The sequence below is a fragment of the Porites lutea genome, chromosome 3, assembly GCF_958299795.1.
Source record: "Porites lutea chromosome 3, jaPorLute2.1, whole genome shotgun sequence".
NCBI lineage: Eukaryota > Metazoa > Cnidaria > Anthozoa > Scleractinia > Poritidae > Porites > Porites lutea.
The window spans coordinates 4987037-5003032 of record NC_133203.1 but is presented as its reverse complement, the minus strand read 5'-3'; the positions used below and the strand labels follow the sequence as shown (position 1 = coordinate 5003032).

Below are 15996 nucleotides of genomic sequence, written 5' to 3'. Positions count from 1 at the left end.
AGATGAAAAACCTTAGCAGAACTGTTGTTTGGTTTGAATCGTTTGCTCTGTGGTGGGCAAGGCATTGAGCTCATTCCACGACCACCCAACATTTTATGAACATCAGGCAGGAAATACTCTGTAACTGAGTGTGTAAATCCTGGAATGTTTAGACTGGGACATCTGTACAATCAAAACATATAGGCAAACAGTGTCAAAATACTTCTGTACAACCTTTCTTATACAGATAATAAAGAGAAAGAGTCAAAAGTCTACAAAAGGTGTCCATAATATGGAGGTACATCGTAGGGACTGTACAGCCTGTGCTGCACATGAAATCTAACCCCAGTTAGTAATGTCTGCAAAGCAGTGCCAATTTCCCTGTTCTGTGCCCCCAATGGACTATACAAATCACTGGAAAGTTACTTTCAATCTGATTGATTAGCAAATGACAATAGCATTTTTAACAGGCCAATCATGGTGTATTACTCAAATCCTGGTACAAAGGAGGGGGTCCAGAACAAGGATTTTGGCACTGTAACCGAACGTTTAGTTCCATCAGTTCTGTGGTGCAGGCTAGGATCAAAGTTTGGTATCTCTGAGACCAATAGAAGTGATGGTATTGTTTTGGAAGTGAAGTTCAAACTGTTTGTCCTCACAAATCTAAAATATAATACATGTATACCCACCCTTGAAAATACTGAGAAAATCTTTCTGAATTTACTGTTGCACTCATCACAATGACCTTCAACAGCTGGTTCTCGTCAAGTAACTCTTTCAAAAGAATCAGCAGGAAATCTGTGTTTATATCTCGTTCATGCACCTCATCAACAATCACATGACTGACACCTGTTGATAAAAAATAATTCCACCAGAATCAACCCTTGAATTCCAACTTTGTTCCCTGGCTTCTCTCCCCCCCGTGTCCCTGGGGAGGTTGCCTTAACCTTTTAAGCCCCAATATCAACCAACAAATTGAACACCCTTGAATTCCAACTTTGTTCCCTGGCTTCTCCCCCCCCCCCCCCCCTGTTCTTATGGAGGTTGCCTTAACTCTTTAAGCCCCAATATCAACCAACAAATTGTCTGGACTCATCTCCATACATTTCCCTAAAAATAAGTTGACAGAATTTTTTAAAAGATCAAAGCATTTTCCTTTTGGTGATCACTTCATGAATTCTTGACACCATTTCTCTTGATTATGTATTGATCTTGTTTTGAGAAAATTGATGTTGGTCACTATTATATTGGGGCTTAAAGGGTTAATTCTAGTGAGAAGTGAGAAGCATTATAAAACTAATTGTGGACGAAAAGAGAAGCCCACAATCCTAATCTCCAGGTTGTTATTACGCATGTGTCGCATGTATATATGTAACCAGTGTTGGTTTGGACTTCCACTAAAAATGAATGGAAAGCACAGAATGCAATTTGATCACTCGCATTTGCACCTTGATCACTTGAAATCTGATCATACGTGTTTTGACCATCTATCACATAAACCTTGCCCAAAGCACAGCATTGGAGCAAAAGCGTTTTGACCTTCTATTGTTGTTGCCCGCACTCCATAACCCTTGGATATTACTAGTTTAAACAATATTCCTGTGTATTCCTGCAGTACAGTGATAGTAGTTTCTGTGGAGCATTGCATATTGCATACATGTATTGCACATTGCATTTGGAAAACAAATATAAGAAGAAAAAAATGGGTATCCATACCAACAGTGGGTGACCATCAATGTTAATTTTTAAGTTTTGTATAATTTATTATACGTGTACCTTGCAGGAGGGCATTATTCTGCATCCGCCTTAAGAGGATTCCAGTGGTACAAAATAATATTCGCCCAAACTGTGTTGGGGGTTTTCCCTCTAACCTCACCTAAAGTATGTGTAAACAAAGACATGCATGTACTCTGTTATTAACAAGTGACAATTAATTTCAGGGCACTCCAAGGAAGTTTTCTTTCCCTGTCTGGCAGAGACATGGGGATCACACAAGAATGGGGTCAGATAAGACACTAGGAGTACTTGCCATTTAATGGGATAAACAGAAATTCTGGCCCCAGTTGTTCAAAAGCTACCCTGCGAGCAGAAGCCCTTCGATCTTCCTAGATAAGTCGGCTTATCTAGGAAGATCGAAGGGCCTCTGCTCGCAGGGTATTCAAAAGCTGGATAGCACTAGCCATCAGATAAATCTCTATCCAGTGAATGAGTATTAGGGAAACCAATATTGCACTATCCACTGGATAAAGATTTATCTGGTAGATAGAGCTACATGTATCCACCTTTTGAACAACTGGGGCCTGGTTGGAAAATCAATAATTATTGAATAGTTTGTGTCATACTGTTTGGAAAGCTTTAGAAAATATTGGCTATGATTGAAGGGGATGCAATTATTCTACTCATTTTAGTGTGCTCAGCTGATTCGGATATCCACGTACGTGTACTTTTAGTGGGCCGTTCTCCCCCATGTTAAAGGTTTATGTTTATGTACAAATATTTCCACCCTGGTGTTTTTTTTCAATAATTGTTAAGCACCCTAAGTGTGCTATCCTGTAGCATGTTATTGTCTTTTCCTAGCCTTGGTTTCAGTTATTACAGTCATTTAATACAAGGAGGTGAGTGGCCTTTACGTGGTCACACAATAGAAGTCACATGTCAAACACTGAGCAGTGCTTCCCTCAGTCTACTGTTTGACACAAGATGACTAGTGATCCTTACTTGATTTACCTCCATGTCTTGTTAGATTATTATTATGTGGCTCTTTACTCTACCAACATCATACATGTGTATCAGCACTTACCTGGTAACCTATGCTCTTTCCCAGGACCTCTCCTCTTTCCCAGGCCACTCTCTCTGCAATTGACATTGCTACAACACGACGTGGCTGAAAAAGAGTTTGAGCTAATAATAAGTAATGTCATTCCAAGGTAACTGTTTATTGCCTAAAACTTAATACTTGGGCTGCATGTATCAGGAGTCATACCAAAACTGTATCATTAATTAAAGTGTTTCCCTCTCCGAATACTATACAGTGTAACATAAGTGTGGTTTGGCATAAGTTTACAACCTAAGTTTACAGTGAGCGAATGCCGGATATCACAAACCAAAAGTCACAAGAGAACATTATCATTATGTATTGTTATACTGTTAAACAAAGAAAGAAAGAATAATTTAGAGGTAGCACATCCACATTGTGGTTCACCTACTACCATTCCTGGTTGAATTGGAGTTTGGAAATCAAACATTGGTTTTTGAGGAAAAGGGAAAGCCAGGGTAGTCAAAAAAACATCTTGCGGCAGAGGAGAGAACCAATAACAAACTCAACCCACACAATATGTAAGGTGTTGAAGTCGGGAATTGAACTCAGGCCACATTGGTGGGAGGTTAATGCTCTCACCAGTGAGCCATCCCTTGCTTCCCAGCAAATATCAGCAGTTTTGAGACATTTCCTTATGAAGTTTGACCTTATATCGTACCTCTCATATCAGTCCATGACTCAAGTGATCACTTATAGGAGGAAAGGTGATCATAAAGGCATTACCTTAATTGATGCCATGGACAGGGTTTGCAATCTTTTGAGCTCTTTAAATTCCATGACTTTTCCATCATGACCTTTTCAAGGTTTCCATGACCTTAGGGTTAGCTGTCATTTTCGAATATTTTAAAAAATTTCCTTGTTTTAGGGTATTATTTGACCCAACTCAGTTCAACAGACGCAAACTCTGGTGTCCAATAAAATCCATGCCGTTTAATTACACGTCACTATCTTACATTGTCCTTACTTTGACATCTGCAGTACCTAATCTATCTGACATAACTTTAATTTTCCATGACCTGCCATGCCCGACAATTAAATATTATTCCATGACTTTCCAAGCCTGGAAAATGAAAATCTTCAATTTCATAACTTTCCAGGTTTTCCATGACCTGTTGAACCCTGCATGGATCAGAAAAAGGTTGGAATGTAACAAAATGCAGAGGCTTGCGGCCTTGTTGATCTGCTTCCTCATTACCCCAAGTATGGTGTAGTTGCAGTCTTGACTCTTACAAAGGGGACCCATCATGAGAGGCTCAAACTATTGTAAACTATTGGTTGCTCACAAGAGGAGGATGGACATAATGTTTTGACTACTGATATATAAAACTAAAGATGCAATGCCTTGAACTGTTACCTGTGTGACAACGATGTTGCAACTCGCTCCTTTTCCATCCTTTATAGTGTGATCCAGAATAAACTGAGGAATCTAAAGAACAAAAGATCTTTTTGACACATAACAATAAGAACAAGTAAAAAAATTTTCCATTTCTACAAACATTACTGTAAAGACACTGAGTACAATCAAGAACTTGACTCAAAAAAAAGAAAAGGCACAATTACTGTGATGCTACTAATAAAACTGTTCAAATCTACTTTGTCACACAACTAGAGTAGGGACAAAAAATTTTATTAGTATTGTTACTCAAATTCAATTTTTTTGTTACCTGAGTGGTTTTCCCACATCCTGTTTCCCCAGACAAAACAACTACTTTGTTTGCTCCAATCAAATCAACAATCTTTTCCCTGGAAATAGAAACAGCATCAGGTGAACTTTCTATAAAGGTTATTGTAAACAATGGAAAATAATGTATTTATTCGACTAAGCGTGGCCCTCAATGAAGCGCCACCCTCAAATAAGTGCCTTAAATATGGTAATCATTATTATTCCATGAGGATGCATTGGGTAAGAGGTGGCAAATAGCCAACACCAAGTTGGCTATAACCAATGGTAAAGTTAGAGATGCATTATCCTAGGTCAAGAATTTAATAACACATTATTCAAGAATAATATTATTACATGTATTACAGTTATTCAAGTCTGTCTACCTGTAGTTTGCAACAGGCAACTTTTTAGTTTCCTCACTACTCCATGAATTTCTTGACTCCAACATCATCTGCCTTTGTTTGTACTCTCCCAATAACTGTTCATTATGGTTTGCAAGTTGTTCTGGCGACATAGCCTTCCAAGGGGACCCACTAAAAATATCCTTCACTTCCTCAGAGTTAACTGTCACATCAGTAGATGAGGAACTACAAGTTTTGCTTTGCGAACCTTCCAGCTGCGAGGTCTTTGTTGCACTTGGAGTTTCCCAGTTAGAAAAATCTGCATCTCGGACATCAGAATCTTTCCAGAATTCTGGTGCTTTTGCATCTTTGCGATCATCTTCATTTACATTACTTGGTTCTGCTTGTTTTCCACTTTCAGGATTATTAGGTTTTATTACTGATGACCTTTGATCTTTAGGGAATGGCTGAGGCTGAACTAAAGGCTGGTTCTGATTTCTGTAGAGTTGTTGGCTTAGAACAGAATTCTTCAGTAAAAACGACTCCACCTTTGTAAGCCGATCATCATCAATATATATCCATTTGGGTTCGTCCTTGCTTTGGACAGCTTCTTTCTTGATGACCATTGCTGAACTGATATTAGCCACTCCAAATCTCTGTAATCACAACCAAAGGCAGTTTCATCAACAAAAGATTTGAAGTCTTTTATAAGCTGTTTCTAAGGCTAAGAACAGAAGGTCTGTGCTCTAGCAGTGCCCCTTTCGACTTTATTTCGGCTTTGGGTGAGAACAACCAAGATCATTTTTAAGGGATGTGTCGAATAAGGCTGTAAATGACTCAGTGATTTTGTTAGCTCTGCATCCTGCACCAATAACGAAGAAAAAACCCCAAAGATACAAAAAATATTTCCATAGCATGCACCCTGTAGGATTCCCATTTCACTTTTCTCTCTTGCTCTTCCTCCCCTTTGGACTCCTGTCAAGCAGGCTACATTAAGGCTTAAACTTAAAATTTAGGAACCACCAATTTTTGGACTGGGACTCACTGGTTCTGGCCCCAGTTGATCAAAAGGTGGAAAGCGCTATCTACTGGATAAGTCGCTATCCAACGGATAAGTGTTAGGGAAACCAATAATGATATTATTTCACTATCCAGTGGATAGTGATTTATCCAGTGGTGGATAGCTTTATTCACTCATGATTTTTCACAAGATGAGTCCCAGGACTCACCATAACTATTTGTAACAAAATCATTTGAGTGATGATTGAGTGACTCCAATACATGATCTGCGGATATTCTCCAAGACTTAGGACTAGATAAATCTCAACTCTTTCAAGCCTGACCTCTCTTTGCCTTGAACCGGAGATTGCCTTGAGAGAGTTGTGATAAAACTTATTTTAGTTATATAATGTACATTTTAGGTTGATTTTTGTGTAAATTAATTATAGGATAGTTTTCTTAATATATAGATATATTTTTAGTATTACTATGGTTTCTCTTAAAATTTGTTATGTAAACGGCTCACTGGAAGAGCATTTTTAATGAAGAGATACTGTGAATAAAACTTGACTGATTGATTGACTCCTGATGCATAGCCTGCAAAACGGCAGACATTTCTCCTCACTCATCACCACTGAGGGACATTTCGCGAGGAGGAACGTCTGCTACTCAGCCACAGAATTTCCATACTGATGACGCAAAATCTGTCCAGAATCCGGTCAGAAGCGCTAATTGGTTGATGGAGTAGTTTTATTGTTTTAGCTATTGTTTACGAATGACAGACAAAAGACAAAAAGCCGCACAGGTCAAATGTAAACGCGAAGAATCTCTAACAAAACTGCCCATATTTGTGGAACAAAGACTTCTCTAGAAGAAGCATTTGAGTTTTGCTGGAGCTCATGCGCAGATGAACACAACACTTTACCAAAATTGACCAGGAGAAACGTAAAATTGAACAAATTTGCATTTGAAAACTTATGACTACCAGATTTATTATGTAAACATTGATTCACGTCATCAGTATGGCATTTCTGTCGCTGAGTAGCAGACGTTCCTCCCCACGAAACGTCCCCCAGCGGTGATGAGCGAGGAGAAACATCTGCCATTTGCAAGCTACCTGGTGCAGGGTTCTAAATAATTGCCAATCAACTGAGAATGCATTCTCATTCCTAAGGTTTCTCTCCTACTCATCCCACAGAGAACCTTTGGAACAAGGTCACTGACAATGTCCAACCAAGATGACCGTTATTGTCCGGACAAAGTTTCGATTTTCTGCTCATTTTGAGCATGCCCCGGTTGTGCGAAAGGGTGGATAGCGCTGTCCACTGGATAGGCAATTGGTTTTCCTAATACTTATCCGCATACATAAACTGTGTACATGGATTTTAAATGAATGACCAGAATAAAATAAAAAAAGACTTTTACACCAAAAATAAATGTCGGTCGACCAGCATTTTATAACGTTAGGTCACCAAAGTTGAACTTGAAGCACTGCAATGGCATTAAAATTACTTTTAAAAGTTTTATACCTCGAGCTCAACACAGGCAATCGCTGCAACATTTTTCTCAGCCTCTTTTTTCGAGGGCCCTTCGCCATAAAACGACATTTCGCGCGGCCAGGGAATATTAACAGTGGCTTGCCATTTATCGCCCACTTCTCTACTATCAAACCTCATCGAGTTGCCTTTCATGGCACCTTGAAGAACATTATGCAGCCGTTCCTTTGCGTTGGGAAACCTCTGCGAGGCGTCAAAGCCAACACAGAGATGAGCAGGCTTTTTTAACGGAGTATTATGACGGGCGCCAGCCATTGGCGCTCTCTTCGGTGGTTTAGCATCTTGGAGAGGACCACCACCAATGACAAAATCAGAGGAAAATGGCGCCCTAGGTTGGCCAACAAAACGAGGTGAAGGAGAACGCATCAATGGAGGGGGAGGTATTCCGTGAGAAGGTGGAAATCGCGGCGGAGGTCCTCTTGGACGATAAAATCCTCTGGAGTGCGCCATTTTGAATTTTGGAGATGTCCCGCGCAAGCGCAGCGAGTATGTTCAAGAGTCACGCTTTAAGAGTCACGCTTAGTCACGCAATTAGATCAATGTCACAAAAAGCACATAGTCCTCTTAGTAAGTAAAATAACTGTGGCAAATCTCTAAAAGAGTACTAATGCAAAAGTGAATGTTGAGCTGGCATTACCGATTGGTTTAATAAACGTATCATCAAACTAAAATGGCACAAAATAATGGTAGTAAGTAATCAATAGCACCATGGAGAGCTTGCTAACAGGCTACTCAGTTTTTGATTGGCTAAACCTAGTGTACCACGTTGACTGACACCCGGAAAATTGCAAAGATATCTGTTTTTAAAATAAGCTTATCTGCAGAATATAATAAGAATGTAACCTGTTGCATATTAAATGACCTCAATTTTTGGCACTCTGGTCTCCGGGGGGAATCCAACTGGAAGAGTTCTCATAAAAAGAAAGAGATACCCTTGAATCTTGTCGTCTTTCTCTTTATGAAATGAAACCATGTTATAGAAACCCTTCAGTAGCTCTTTCCTATAAAATATAGAATTTGAACGTAGTGAGCTTTATTGGTGTGTGTTCGTGTGTGTGTGTATCGCCAAAGGATGAAAAATTGTTACTGATTTTGATTGGATTTTCTGATGCAGTTCAGCTCTGAAATAACATATAGTTGGGAAAGTCATACATTTTTGTTTCTGCCCATGTAGCTGGTGAGATTGTTGTACCGGGGGTACTTCCACGCGAAGCGAGTTGCAACACCGCAAGGGATTTTCCTCATAAGGGGAGAAGATAATTAAGTATTTATTCATTTATTATTTTACTTATTTTAGGGTACTACTGGATTATTTATTTAAACTTAAAATATTTTCTGGACAATTCAATGCCTAAAAAAATAGTTTATTAGCCTTGATTATACATATACATATAATTTATTTTTATTTAAAAAAAATGATAAATAAATGACCTGTCCCTTATTCTGTTCCAGTGAAAAAACACAAAGACAAGGCAAGACTAGGGTGGACAATTTCACACAAATCGCTACATTTTTGTCACCCGAGCCTCAAGTTTGTGCCTTGGTTCACCAGAATGTGGAACAGTCTGTTATTCGTTTTTGATAAGATTTCTCTATTTTCTCTTGTAAATCATGAATGTATTGATCATCAAGTTTCACATTCAGGCATAGAATGCACAACAAATGTACTTTTTTTGGCAGCACACTTAGTTCTGAGAGCAGGGCTGTCATTAAGAGGTAGGGGCCAGGGATTTTCCAAGGGTACTATGGACGTGTGCCCCGGCTACTTTCAAGGGAAATAGAAGAAAAATAGAACCAAAAGAAACCCCTTGCTGTTTGATTCCGCGCCTACATGTTGTATTTACCCGGCAACTTGAACTCTTAGTGACAACCCTGTGAGAGGTAAGGGTTACTGGTGGATATCAGGGCTACAATTTTCTGTGCGACAACATCCCTATTAATATTTTTAGTCAGACAAACCAGGTGGCATAGGTAACACTGACTTTCAACTTTTTAAAATACTATTAAATCTTTCAACTTTATAATGAGTCATTAGTATTTGATCTGTCCAGACATCATGTCTGATCACAACGAGGATTTTGCTGGACATGGTCCAATGGCCGACTGTTATGAATTTGGATCATTATACATTTCTGGGAAACTGCCCACCTTCCCCTCCCCTAAAACAACATTTTGCCCTAAGTGAGAAGTAACTGTTGATGTTGGCTTAGGGGAGGGGTAGGTGGACAGTTTGCCAGAAACATATGATGATCCCAAATTTTACAGCTCTAGCATTACATTGAAAATGTATTGTAGAAAAAAACACGGTAACCTTGACCTCTTAAACACTCTCCTAAAATGCAGTGCATAATTCTATGTATGAAAGTGATACTCAGACATTTATGATATATTAGTTCAACTGCAACTGATCTAGTTATCAAATTATGACCTTATGGCAGCTTTCTTGTCAAAGCCACTGATCATACACTACTCCTATTAAGTCATTATGAGGACAATCTTTTCAAGATAAAAACTCTTAAAAAACTACACTTGCAAGCTTATTATCACATGGAATGCCCTACTCACTGTACTTACATTTCAGGTTGGCAAGCCGCATTCACTTTTGTAAACAATAAAAACTTTTTTGATACATTTGTGGCACAATAGAACCTACAGTGTTAGCTAAAAAAGTCATAAATGAATTATTCCTTGTGAAAGAATTACTCCTGTCAACTAATAACTTACTAAGAACTGCTTAAAAACTTTTACAGATTCTTGGATGAACTTTCAGTGTATGATCCTTTAACTGGTTTAGATATGTCAAATTTTGCCAACATGGGATCTAGTCTTGTAAGTCTTGGCAATCAACACAGTTGGTCATGACAGATTCCTGGTACAGTTCCACTTGTATGGTGCTGTGGAAAATGCGAAACTCATTCTTCAACTTCTGGTTTGCTATGTTGAGAACTTTCTGAGAGTCATGCCCTTGCTCTGAAATTGTAACAAGATAACAAGAGTATATTTCCAAAAACTGTGGAAAGCCATATTTGTCCAAGTTGAGTCATGAAAAATCTACAGTCATAAATGGTTGAATCCAAAACATATACAAAGCAGTAAAACAGAGTAACACCAGGCACTACTTAATAATATTTATAATAATAATAATAATAATAATAATAATAATAATATTTGTTGTTTGACATGACCAAATGCGCATAACACTCGAATAGGACTAAAACAAAAGTTATATTACATACTCTCTATATACTAAAGCTTGATCATTGTTACATTTCCTCCCTAAAAAGTAATTTAGCAAAACTCATAACAGTAAAAAGAGAAGATAAAAGTGGAAAATGGTAATCTACAATAGCTCACGGCAGGTCGCTACAGGCCTCTTTAAAATAGTGCATCTTAATGAGTCTCTTAAACTTATGCCTAGCAAAACAGATCAAATTGAATATTGTGTAACTTAACCGTCAACCCACTCTTAATCCCTCTCCTTATGATTTGCTGGTGAGAGCCTGAATTTCAGCTTTCTCTAATTGCAAACATCTCAATCACCTAGCCACTAATGCTGTCTGGTGATGTCTCTACTAGAAAACTGGGTTACAGTAGTGATTTTGATTGGTTGATTATTGAAACATTCACATAAATATGCAAAATTGTGAGATATTCAAGTGGGACTGTTATTTGGTATTGAAAGGACTGCGTGCTCGTGTGGTAATTTGGAAATGCCCTATTCTACAACAATAATAAATTATTAAAATTTATTAAACTACCCCCTTCACACAATACTTTGTTATTAGTACTCAGATACCTATGGCCAGATGTACAGCCAAAGCTGCCTTGTTGACTGTTAGAGACCAGATGTGTAAACTATGTGCAGCGACAACACCTTCGATGCTCTCCAGTGACATCTTGACAGAGTTATACTTAATGTCTTTTGGTGTCCCTAATCAAATAATGTTAATAATGAAATAATGTTAATAAAACTGCTGTAATTGAAAATTCAGATGAACTTAAGTTTTGTCTACTATCAAAAAAATCCCATACTAAATTTCACAAAGATAACAAAATTTAATAAATAAATACAATAAGTGCATGGAATAAACTCCTGATCTAGTATTGAATTCTCCCTATGATTCACAAGCATATACAAGGGAAATGGTGCGGAGAATAAGCAGTTAATCAGAATTTCACTGTTACCATCCAAAAACATCTGGCCTACTTGTTTCCTTTTTGATTTGTTTTTTAATGTAACTATGCCCAGAATCATCTTACAGGCAAGATACTGCAAACTAAGCTTACCAAATGCTACTGTAGGGTTCTTAAGAAACAAAAATGACAATGGCAATGACAACGGCAAAAAAGCAATAGGTTTAGATTAGCAAAACAAAAACTGCGTAAAGTCATTGCATGAACACGACGTGAAAGTGCCTAATTTCATGTTTTGTGGAGTTTATGACCACAAGGCAACAACTTCCTTTCTGTTTTTATGAACTTCAATATAGTTCTTTAAAATTCAGCACCTGAAAAATTGCCCGACAAGTGTTTTAGTAGCTGTTGCCAACGTTGTTGCTTAAGCTCCCTAATGTCAAATCTATACAGGCATAATGAAGTCAGAGTAAGAGAATATTCACTGCTATTCAGTTCAAAGCAATTAGATATATACAGAAAAGGCGATAAAGGCTGTACCCTAAGAAAAACTGAAGGAAGCCCAGTGCTCTAAACCTGTGTAACGCACAGTGCCTATAATATGATTTCTATGAAAAAAAACTAAGATTTTCCAGTCACCCTGGAGCAAAACTTAGGTGCCAGGGGCCACTGTGCCCTGCTAGAGCACAGCCGTCACGGTGATACATTATTTTGTCATCTCCTACCTTCCATAAGGACGTGAATCGTCTCCTTAAGTATGTTTAATGTAGTTATAAGAACCACCAAAGAGAAGACAAACGTACAAATTGGATCAGCAAGCTTCCACTCTGGCTGTTGAATACAACAACAGAAAAGCATTTAGGACAATGTCAATAGCTATTTATGAAAATCAGTTAACTTTGCATATGCCAACCTTTCTAGAGTCAAAGACAACCAAGAGGGTTTTATCTCAAGACAACCACTGGGGATTCCACACAGAGGTCCGGTTGATCAAAGAAGCCTAAAGATTTCCAAAGATTTTCCGAGGCAGGGCTGTCACTAAGAGCTAGGGGGCCGGGGATTTCCCCCAGCTACTATGAGTGTGAGCCCCTGCTACTTTCATAGGAAACAAAAGGAAAGAGAGCCAAAAGAACTTCCCAGCTGTACATTACCCCTACTACTAATTGCTTATACCCAGCAATTTGAAATTTTAGCGACAACCCTGCAAGGCTTTGTGAAAACCCTTAAAAGAGTTGCAAAGTTCTTAGTTCCAGTGCTTTCAAAGCACAATCACTCATATGGACTTTGTTTCCTTGCATTGTTTCGAGTTTATTTCATTTTTGGGGCTGAAACTGGTGACCTAATGGCAACTACCAGAAATCTGGAACAATCCTCTGAGTTCGCTACGCAAGTGCAATGACTTGACACACTGATGAAATTGAGGGTATTCCAAATGAATGCTCTACTGTTACCAATAGCTTAAGAAACCTTGCATGCAATTTTCAAAATTTAAACCTCTTATTACTCTGAAATCTTACAATAAAGTCAAAAGATTAAATTGCATATTATATACAGGAAAGCTATACATGCATATACCACACTTGTAATGATTATTTTACACATCAGAATAAACCTTCCGTACTCTACTTATGTAAAAGAGTTCATAAGGTGTCACAATCAATCTATACCCTAAAAACACTACATTCTCTGAATTACCTTAAATTTAATAATGTAGGCTGCAATAAGAACACCAACACTTTGTACAATGTCTCCTAAGACATGTATAAATGCTGCTCGCACATTGATGTTCTGTTTTTCTGAATGACGCAGGCTGTTGCTTCTGGATATTCTTCTAATAGATTCTTCTTTGTTGTTACTGTGGCTGTGGCCTTGGCCGTGGCCGTGACTACCACCCATCCCATGGCTATGATTATGTCCCATTCCTGTCTGGTGGAGAATTATGCCAAGCCTGCAACAGTAAGAACAAAGTATTCAAAAATACTGAAAATCAAGTCACTAGACATTATTCACTATACACACCATCTTTACATGCCGGTTAGGATTGATGGGATAAAAGCCATGTCATGCGGTATTTCAGGGGGCAATTAAGTGATAAAGCTACCAATATGAGTAATTGCAGTCAAGTTTATTTGTTCTCTAAAAATGAAACAAAGAGTAAATAGTCACACAAAATGTACAATAATAATTATTAGAGTTTCAACAAGTTTCATGTCATTATTGCTTGCTATGAGGACATCTACAGTCACTACTGCATTACAAAAAGTAACAACAATCACTTCCACCCATAATTTACCATTATCATCTCTAAGATTATAAAGTTCTTAATTTTCTTCTGTCTAGAACAAACAACTCGACCATAATTTCTTTTGCTGACAGATTTTATCACTTGTTTGCCCCCTGAGAAACTACATCCGTCCTTAACAGCGGGCAAAGATGGTGGGTATCCAGGAGTTTCATGAACTCTCAAAGTAGAAGGGCATGTGAAGTAAAATTGGCAGGTACCCCAAATGGTGAAGGCAGGAGGATGGTTGCTTATTTACACACAAAGTGTACATCTCTAATAGGCGACTGACAAGTTACTTACAAGATGTTTACCCCAAGCCCAATTCCTGCAGTGATGAGCATGATGTCGGCATTTATATCAAAATCTTGCATTATAACTCTCTGCACAGCAAGATAAACCAGCACTCCTGTCAAAACCCAGATGATAAGTACTGATACTAAAGCACCAAGAACCTCTGAAAACAGTGAAAGAAAAAATGTGTCAGAAAAATTGTTCAAAAAGGTATTAATAGAGCGTTTTCACTCAAATGGTCAGCATCTATGCAAATTTATTGGAACAAAAGAAATAAAAGCATTTGCATAAGAAAAGAGTTCAACTCCCAGAGGACTGGTTTGGGACACCAACATGGTGGCCATTTCATTGTTCTGGGACACCAATATAGCCACCGTGATGTCATGTGAAAACACTCTATAAAAGTAGAAAGTTGAAAAGATGTAATTATAGTCATAACATTTGTGTCATGTCAAGATTGCATGACAAAGAAATGATCTGGATCCATATATAACCAGATTCAATTTTTAGCCTCCCTGCTCAGGCAGGTAGGTGGCAGGAGCACAGCCTGTTTTGTATAGCCCAATCATGGTCGTATTGATAAGGTTCCACTGTATTACAGTTGTAATACTACTACATGAGAAATTTCTGCAATTTGATTGGCTTAGAGCAGTGGTATTTCAGCTTAATTTGAAATACCTACATGTGAAAATTACAAACCTTTTGTGGGTAGTAGTATAAACAAATAATAGCATGATTTGTACATGATATTTGGCAAACTACTGTACAATGTACCACGTGTGATATTTCAAAATGGTCTCAAATTTCAAAATATCACTACAACTCATGCTATTACCTATACTAATACCTAGGAGAAATTGGAAACAATAGTTATGCAAAATTTGTGTGGGGGGTAAACAAAGTGCATTATGGTCTATGTGAAAATGGCGCATTTTGCGGCCACTTTCAGCAAGTGGCTGCAGCCATCCTTTGGCCGTCCTGATGAGAGTTCTTCCATTGTTGTAACCTTTATTAAGGGGCTATCAAGCACTTGATACACTTGGTTTGGCTTTCTGGTGAAGGAAAATACAGTCCGAGGTAGAAGGAGATGATTGATTGTGGACCAGTAGTGCTGCTCCCATCATGTGTTTATTTCAAAATAAAAGTGATGTTTTATTACTGCAATTTATTACAAACCCCTAATAAGCACCCATGTCCATTAAGTGGCCACTTCCTGGTCCCCCAATGGTGGCCGCTTGATGGAAGTTCAACTGACAGTATTTATTAGCCAGTGAAAACAGTCATTTCCCCTCACTCCTCACCCCTGGGGAGGTTTTCTGAGGAGGAACGTCTGCGACCCAGCGACAGAAATTCCATGAGGATGACATAAAATCTGTCTGGAATCAGGTCAGAAGCACTGATTGGTTGACAGAGTAGTTACATTGTTTTAGCTATTGTATACGAATGACAGACAAAAGACAAAAGGCCACAAAGGTCAAATGTAAATGCAATTAATCTCTGACAAAATAGTCAATATTTGTGGAGTACAGTTTTCTCTAGAAGAAGCAATTAAGTTTTGCTGGACCTTATTCCCAGATAAACACAATACTTTACCAAAATCAACCTAGAAAAATGAAAAATTGAACAAAGTTGCATTTGGAACCTCATGACTACTAGATTTGTTATGTTTTACATTGATTTACGTCATCAGTATGCAATTTCTGCCGCTGAGATACAGATGTTCCTCCGCGCAAAACATCCCAGCAGTGCACAGCAAGGAGAAACTGCCGTTTTTCACAGATAATGTATGTATATAAACTTCAATATACCTGCTCTGTAGTAGCCAAATGTTCTCTTCTTATCCGGAAGCCAATGTGCCACCCAAATAGCAAAAAGACTTATAAGAAATGCAGCAAAATCTGACAGCATGTGAGCAGCATCTGTCATGATAG

The 15996-nt window shown here is 38.3% G+C and overlaps 2 protein-coding genes across 2 annotated transcripts in view; both read right to left on the bottom strand.

Annotated features, from left to right (window-relative positions):
• Positions 1 to 7812, bottom strand: part of LOC140930273 (uncharacterized) — a 42288-nt gene extending 34476 nt beyond the window's left edge. Inside the window, exons 1-8 of the mRNA XM_073379950.1 lie at positions 7330 to 7812; positions 4844 to 5457; positions 4462 to 4540; positions 4152 to 4223; positions 2780 to 2863; positions 1756 to 1855; positions 669 to 828; positions 12 to 162 (exon numbers count right to left, since the gene is read on the bottom strand). Of these exons, the coding sequence (XP_073236051.1) occupies positions 12 to 162; positions 669 to 828; positions 1756 to 1855; positions 2780 to 2863; positions 4152 to 4223; positions 4462 to 4540; positions 4844 to 5457; positions 7330 to 7806 (1737 nt within the window). The 5' untranslated portion in view covers positions 7807 to 7812. The remainder of the gene's footprint in view (positions 1 to 11; positions 163 to 668; positions 829 to 1755; positions 1856 to 2779; positions 2864 to 4151; positions 4224 to 4461; positions 4541 to 4843; positions 5458 to 7329) is intronic.
• Positions 7813 to 8706: 894 nt separating this feature from the next.
• The window catches only part of LOC140930269 (proton-coupled zinc antiporter SLC30A2-like), a 12331-nt gene continuing 5041 nt past the window's right edge, over positions 8707 to 15996 (bottom strand). The window contains exons 2-7 of the mRNA XM_073379946.1: positions 15874 to 15996; positions 14075 to 14228; positions 13186 to 13438; positions 12216 to 12321; positions 11153 to 11287; positions 8707 to 10326 (exon numbers count right to left, since the gene is read on the bottom strand). The exon at positions 15874 to 15996 is cut by the window's right edge and continues 24 nt beyond it. Coding sequence (XP_073236047.1) covers positions 10178 to 10326; positions 11153 to 11287; positions 12216 to 12321; positions 13186 to 13438; positions 14075 to 14228; positions 15874 to 15996 — 920 coding nt within the window. The 3' untranslated portion in view covers positions 8707 to 10177. The remainder of the gene's footprint in view (positions 10327 to 11152; positions 11288 to 12215; positions 12322 to 13185; positions 13439 to 14074; positions 14229 to 15873) is intronic.